The following is a 7503-nucleotide window of genomic DNA, read 5'->3' on the forward strand; positions in this document are numbered from 1 at the left end:
CCGGTGCCGCCGAAAGCACCGGTGTCGGTGCCGCATTCATCTGCGGTGCCGATAGGTGCCACAATCAAGACAGGCAACTGAAAGCCTGTCGCCTCGGCACCAGAGCCTCGCGCTGCCCGCCGAAAGCACAGGCGGGTTTAGCGCGGTACGGAGGAGCCCGCTCCTCAAACACTCAGGCGGGGAAACTGACGAGCTGGTAAGGAAACTGACGAGCTGACCGGAGGAGGTTTACCCGCGAAGCTTCCTGTTGCTTGTGAAGCTCTCTTTTGGCTGACTTCTTTAGGTTTTTTTTTTTTTTTTTGTGAAGGTTTGAGAGCTGGGTCTGGAGGCAGAGTCGAGCCAGGGTCTGAGATAGATAGCAGGGATTTTGAAGTAAAAAAAAGTTTTAACTCCCTGTCCTTCCTAGCTCTAGAGCTTAACTTGGGGGCATTTTAGAGGAATATGGGTCTCCCCCCAAGCATTTTATACACTTGAAGTGCCCATCCGAAAGAGGGATAGCGTCCTTACGAGAAGAGTAGCGCTTAAAGCCTGTGGAGCCAGGCATATTTGAAGTGCTGACAGAATGAGAGAATTTTTTTTTTTTTTAAGTAGTAGGAAAAGGTAGGTAACACTAACTAAGGCAAGTAACAGAGAAAAACTAGCTAACTACAGGAATTTTAAGATAAAGAAAGAAAATACTAAGGAGTCTGCTGAGCTCCGTCTCAAGCCGGGGGCGGTAGAGAAGGAACTGAGGGTACTGGTCGCGCATGCTCTCTAGTAACACACTCAGAATGAGTGACAGGTTCTAAGCATGCGTGGCCGGTAGGAGTACTGCTGCAAAAAATCTCCGATCAAAGGCGCAGGGGCACACCGACACCTAAAGTGGAGCACCCGCAGGGACATCTCTCGAAGAAGAACTGATGTTAGTCACTCACAGAAAAGGTGTGAGAGGAGGAAACACAGCTTTTGAACCCCAGCATTCTTGGCATAATGCCAGACTTCTTGGGGGAAAAGTCCCTGGACAGGGGAAAAAATGCTATCTAACTATCGATGCTATGCTATACTACAAAAACTACTAAAAAATTAACTCCATAGAATTCTTACAGGAATGACACAGCAAAACGGAGCTGAGTAAACTGAAGATTCCAACCCAGACCATGCGGTGGTAAGAAACAACTTGAGAGATGTGGGCCTGCACCACCCTTTATGCCCAGGGGCAGAAGCACAAGGAGAGCTACAGTGCAGGTGCAGGACAACAGACACTGCTTGCAAGAAAGTGCAGTGCCTGGTGCACATGCATATCCCACATGTGGAAAACTCATGGGGACCATCTGTTCTTTTAAACAGAACAGTAAAAAAGTGCTCTTACCCTCTTCATTTTCATCGAAGACCGGTGGCTTGCTGGAGGTGTTTGCGCCCATGGTGAATTTTGCGCCAAAGTTCTCTCGTGAAGTTACATCACCAGCCTGGGACACATGGCGCTGAAGTTAGCATTAGCATCTAGCGCTCTCTCAGAAGATCTGTGGAACTTGTTATGTGCAGGCCCTGGGGAAAGAGAAACGAAGAATCTCGTCGTCATTGTCACAGACGAAGGAACACTGCAAATTGGTCACCACACATTTGCCAGGCTGTGAACGTATGGTTCAAAACCAAGTGAGTCTAAGAAAGGAGGAGAAGAATACCATTATTATTCTTAATCAGCAACCCCTCACAACTAATCAAGATCAGGGCCCCATTGTGCAAAGCATTGTACAAAACCAGAGGAGCAGACATCAAGGATCCAACTGTGCGTCCCTTATACTGCCGAGTCCTCACTCCCATGAGCAGTTCCATTGACTTCAGCTAATCTTCTCAAAAGGGTAGATGCTCATCACTATGAATGAGGGTTGCACAACTGGGCCCCAAACCAAAGTTAATCTTGCTTATAAACCTGAAGAAACATGTTACACAGGCTTTGTGCCATACGCCCCATGTACCTCAAATTTTCATTGACTACAGTAGGATTTGACAGTGCACTGGGAGTGCAGGATCAAGCTCCTCAGTCTCTTTAACATGATATTATTCTAAGTCTGCTGGCTGAGTATGTTACTATGTGAGGAAGGTAAGTTGTAACAGTGGATTCTTACATATAAAAAAATGTAAGATCCTTGCCTATATATAGAGTATCAGAGGGGTAGCCATGTTAGTCTGTATCTGTAAAAGCAGCAAAGAGTTCTGTGGCACCTTATAGACTAACAGACGTATTGGAGCATGAGCTTTCATGGGTGAATACCCACTTCGTTGGATGCATATACAGTGTTTATTGAAAATTCAATCTAATAACATGTTTGAAAGAGAATGAAATAAAGAACTTTAAGGCACAGGAAAGACTGGGTGGGACTGAAAACAATTCCAGAAATAATCACCGTGCATTTTTAGGGCTGGGAGTAATGTGAGTAGGGAATCAGAATCTGGCCCTCAGTGAATTTGCTTCGTCCATGCCTCAGGTATTTGCTTCCCACATACCTTCATGCAATCAAGTTTTACTATGTAAAAGTTCATGGGAACTGAATTTCAAAGTCACGCATTTTAAGTTACCAGAGTGAGAAGACAAACTGGAAATAATGACATTCTCAATTCAACCACAGGAAGAGAAATAAAACCATGTCACCTGTCTGACCAGATGTCCCGATTTTTGGGTCTTTTTCTTATATAGGCTCCTATTACCCCCAACCACTGTTCCGATTTTTCACATTTGCTGTCTGGTCACCCTACTGACCAGTCCCAACTAACCAACACAGCTCAGATTGTAAATACTCACAGCTGTCTGATCAAGCCAGAGAGTTAAAAGAACCTTCTAAAATAATAAAATTCCTTCAATTAAAGAATAAATTAGAGGAAATTGCAAATCAGCTCATGGCAAATGATATACTCAGTTTAGGAATTACATAAGGTTACATATTTTCTTTACTAGTAATAAATACACTGTAAAATTTGATTTTCAATTACAGTGGCCATGGATATCTATTTCCAACTAATTATGAATGTCAAATAAATTTACTATGGGCATGGTCATCCATTACTGACTGTTTATGAATGCCAAAGAAATTATTCTTTCAACTTCCTTCACAGAAATATTTTAACTTATTTGTATTTATCTTTTGTAGCTCCAATTCCATTATATCTGTTACCTAAGGGTGTGAGTGTGCGGAAGGAGGTTACTAGAAGATGCTATCTTAATAAATAATACCACTTTAAATCTTCATAGAACCTCACACCCTGACCTCAACATCCTTTGCAAATATTAATTGTTCATCATAAATCTCTCTATGAGGTATGACAGGTAAGTTTTTTACAGATGGGGAAACAAAGGCACAGAGCATTTAGGTCATATGCCTAAAAATCACATAGCAAACTAGATGCAGGGCCAGGAACAAAACCCAGGAGTCCTGAGTCTCAGACCCTCTACTATAATCATTAGGAACGCAATTCATTATTCTTCTGGTAGCCAGAATTCCCACTGCAGACAATGAAAGTTCCAGGAGTGATGGGATGGGCCACATCAAAAATGAGAGAACAGAGTACAGGTCCATCCGTGTGTGGGAGGGCTTCAACCTTACAGAGGAGGCTTTGCAGGCAATTCAGATTTTTCTGTGACCATTTAAGGGTAGAATGCAAACTAATTAAAAAAATGGGAACTACCCTCTGTAAGCAGAATACGATGATTCAGCAAGCGACAGGATTTCAATAAAAGTGGCAAAACTCTCTGTATTGCAACATAAAAAAGGAAGGATCATTAAAAAACACAATACACAGAGGTCAAAGGAAAGATTATGGATATGAACCTGAAGTCCTTACTCACTCAAAACTTCCATGGTAGGCCAATGGGACTTGTATCTGAATAAGAACTGCTGAATCAGATGCTAAAATGGTTAACATTTTATTCATGTGGTCTTCTTTGGACAGATGAAAATCACTATGAAGTTAGAAAGGAAGTCATGTGGGGAGAGAATGTGGGGGGAGGGGAAAACAGATGAGGCAGCAAAATGGATTGGTTGCAAACGCTGCTTAAAATAAAAAAAGATTAAGTTGGCCAAAATGCCCACCGTAGAATGAAACGCATACAAGGCCAAATGGAATGTGGAACTCTGGAAAATGTGACATCTTCATTATCCAGTGATCATGGCAGAAAATTGAGCAGAGCCAGACAGTGCTGTGGTGCAGGAGCAGACCCAACAAGGTGGGAAGAGGGTGCTGATCATATGCAGCTTGGAAAGTAGACTGCAGAACAGAATGCTACAGCAACCAGGAAAAAGAAACACAGAGGAGGTTTCTTTCCAAGACTGGCTTCATGAGTGGGGCTTGATTGTGGTACAGCATCTTGTTTTATTCATCTTCAATCAATAAATATCTGATACACAGAAAGAAGGGCAACCAGCTCCTATGACCTTGATCCATGTGGTTTTTCTTCTCTGACTAAGCTTATGACTCCCTTCTGACTGAGAGTTCTCTCTCACATAAACAAATATGCTAGCTCACCTCTCACCATCCCATCCTCTTTCCTGCGCGCTTCCATTTTCCCTGCAGCTTCACACTCTAGCTTCTTCTCACTAGGTTTTGTTTTTGTTTCCAAAGCTTAGAAATGCAATAGCACAAACTCACAGCCAGCCTCAGACCCTGAGTCAGGAAAGGTTAATGCTAAGAATGTGCTGAAGTCCCCTTGAAGTCAAAAGTTAAGCACATGTTTAAGGCTCTCCCAACTTGAGAGCTGAATAAAATGGGCCCAAGCCACTCAGTTTGGTTTGGGATTTCTAACACTCTGAAGTAAGGGGTGGGAGATGTCAGTTCTAGGGGATGGATTCAGCCCATTCTATAGAAACTGGCAATTTGTGCAATTCAGACCTGGATTTGCAATTGGATTCCAACCCACTCCTCCCCTTTGTAGCAGGAGATTTGATTTGGGTTCATCTTTGACCTTAAAGCCAGATTCTCATAACCTTACTCATGTCAAAGAGTGCTTTACTCCATGAGTAATCTCACTGGCTTCCACAGGATGACTTGCCAAGAAAGGTACCATTTATTTAATGTCAGTAAGAGTAACAAAATCTGGCTGTTAATAATTCTTTTTCTAAAATACATTTTATTTCCCTTTCTGAAGTAAAATTATTACAGCATAAGATGTGCATTCTTCACTGATCCTGTATTACTATAACCTAATCACCATCAGCAATTTAGGAGAGGCTGACCCTGTGAGGTGCTGAGTACCAGTAAGAGAGGCTCAGCATCCTCACTTCCCCATGATGTTAACAGGAGTTGAGAGCACTCAGTACCTAACAGGGGATGCCCACACCATGCAGAATCAGGCCACAATGCATCCCATCTCCAGAGCACTTTATAAGCTCAAACTAATGGCAATTCATCTGAATTGTTGCATTTGAGCTCTCGCTCAGAGCTCACTTTCACTAGCAAAGAGTGAGAAAGTTTGCTTTTTACAAAAGGCTAAAAATGATGCAAACTATTAAAAAAAACCCTGAACCCCAAGTGCTCATTTCACAGGGCTGAAAATATCTCCAATAATAAAACAAATCAGAGCATGATTTCTGCTGCTGCCTTTAAGCTGAACAGGCTGAGAACTCACTCCAGACCTTTAACATAACCCCAAGGGCAATTCTTTTCCAGCTACAGAACTTATTCTCTGAGCAAACAAGAACACATCAGAAGGATGCTTTGCTCTTACTACAGCAAAAGGCTGCAGTGAGGATAGGTACTTCACATCTATTAATAAACTCAAAACACAGCCTGTACGACAGTATGTTGTGACAATGGCCATAAAACAGGATCCCATCGTGATGCCTTCACATTATAGCAAAGCCATCAGCAACTGTTAGGGTCGGTTGCCATATCCTTTACGAGTCCTTGTTGTACTGGAGTTCACAGCTTTTTTATTTACATCTTGGCAATACCTCGACACAGGACCTATCCAGAGGGACACAGGTCATGGTTTCAGTTAAGCTAGCTTCAGAGAGGATGTTTGGGGTAAAATGGGAGACTTGGCTGTAATTTATTTAAAATAAGCCATCCTGTGAGACGATAATCCTTCTGCACTTTTTGATGTTTCCCTTTTTAAATTTCCCAAGCATCGCTTAACGGTGAAAATTGGTCACTGGTCTTTCCCTAGAGCTAGTGCTATGTTAATACTTTAGGTTAGAATTAGCCTTCATAATCGAACCATTCACCATTCCATTAACAGAATGGCAAAGGCTCTAATGACCAGCGCACCCTATGACTTGTTAAGAGTAGCACTGGTCATCAGCAGGGTTTATAGGGATGGGAAGCCCTCACTTAGCTTGGGGGGGGAGAAGGCATGGGAGGGTTGACATCAAAGCACCTGCAGGCTCAGAGTTGTGTCTTCTTTGTTTTCTTAAAGACCAGCTATTTTATCCGCAGCCATTAAAAGAAAAAGAAAAGGCACAGCTATTTAACAATTGCCTCAAGAGGTTTAATCTCACAGTGCAAGTAGCACATCCTTTACAATGGAGCAAGAGCCCCGCAGGATTAAGAACAGGTTTAGAGATGTATCTGAATAATAATAGTCACAGTTACATTAGCTAGAACAGTCATTCACAAAAGGTTATAAACGCACACATCCATCAGAACATAAGCCAACCACTGTGCATGGGGGTAGAAGAAAACTTCCCCAGAGGTACATTATCATCTAATTACCAAATGGGTTTTTTTTTACATATTCCTCTGAAGCATCCAGTACTGGACACTACCACAGCAGGGATACAGGACTACATGGACCACTGACTACCCTAAATTCCTTCCCCAAAGAAATCACACAGTATTCTGAGTCCCCTTGCAAACACTTAGACACAGAGAAGAAAGTTCAGAAGGGAACAGACTTTACTTTGAATCACCTTTGCTTCTGATCCTGAGCCGTTGTTCCTTTAGCATTCTTCCTTTGCAGCTTCCACGCTTCGAGACATCTGCCCTATTCCAGAAAGTGACTAAGTTATTGCCGGCAACATTCAAAGCACTAGCCAACTATTACAGTCGCCCCCCCAGCCAGAGGACTTAAAATCATGCTGAAAGCAGATCAGTAAGAGGATGATGCAGTTACTAGTCGGAGTCAAACAAAAGAAACCACCTACCTTGCCAGAGGGGAGAAAGCAGCAGAGACTGAAATGGTAGCCAGGAGTAGGGCAGCAACAACCTGAAGCTGCAGCTCAGGAAAAATAGCAGCTGTGGGCACTGCACTGCTATGCAGTTTGGATAGATGGGGGGAAGGGTTGGAGCCAAGTTTCCTTTCTGGGGAGTCTTTGTTTGAGGCAAGTGGACTTGGGATCAGAGAGGAAGAGCCAAGCCTATTGCAGGGAAGTTTCCTTTTGCAGATTGCAGGAGGAGCCTGCAGCAATCACAAGAGGTGAAATACACCAGAGAACAGGAGAGAAAGACATGCAAATACATGCACACAAAGACACAAGGGAGGAAGTAAGGTGGGAGGGGGGAAAGTGGAATAAGTGGGGAGTGTTATTAGTGAGG

At 43.0% G+C, this 7503-nt stretch overlaps 1 protein-coding gene across 1 annotated transcript in view; it reads right to left on the bottom strand.

The window, feature by feature from the left end:
• Positions 1 to 6961, bottom strand: part of STK32A (serine/threonine kinase 32A) — a 95873-nt gene extending 88912 nt beyond the window's left edge. Inside the window, exons 1-2 of the mRNA XM_032801508.2 lie at positions 6879 to 6961; positions 1349 to 1524 (exon numbers count right to left, since the gene is read on the bottom strand). Coding sequence (XP_032657399.1) covers positions 1349 to 1400 — 52 coding nt within the window. The 5' untranslated portion in view covers positions 1401 to 1524; positions 6879 to 6961. The remainder of the gene's footprint in view (positions 1 to 1348; positions 1525 to 6878) is intronic.
• Positions 6962 to 7503: the final 542 nt, after the last annotated feature.

This window comes from Chelonoidis abingdonii, chromosome 7, assembly GCF_003597395.2.
Source record: "Chelonoidis abingdonii isolate Lonesome George chromosome 7, CheloAbing_2.0, whole genome shotgun sequence".
NCBI classification, from domain to species: Eukaryota; Metazoa; Chordata; order Testudines; family Testudinidae; genus Chelonoidis; species Chelonoidis abingdonii.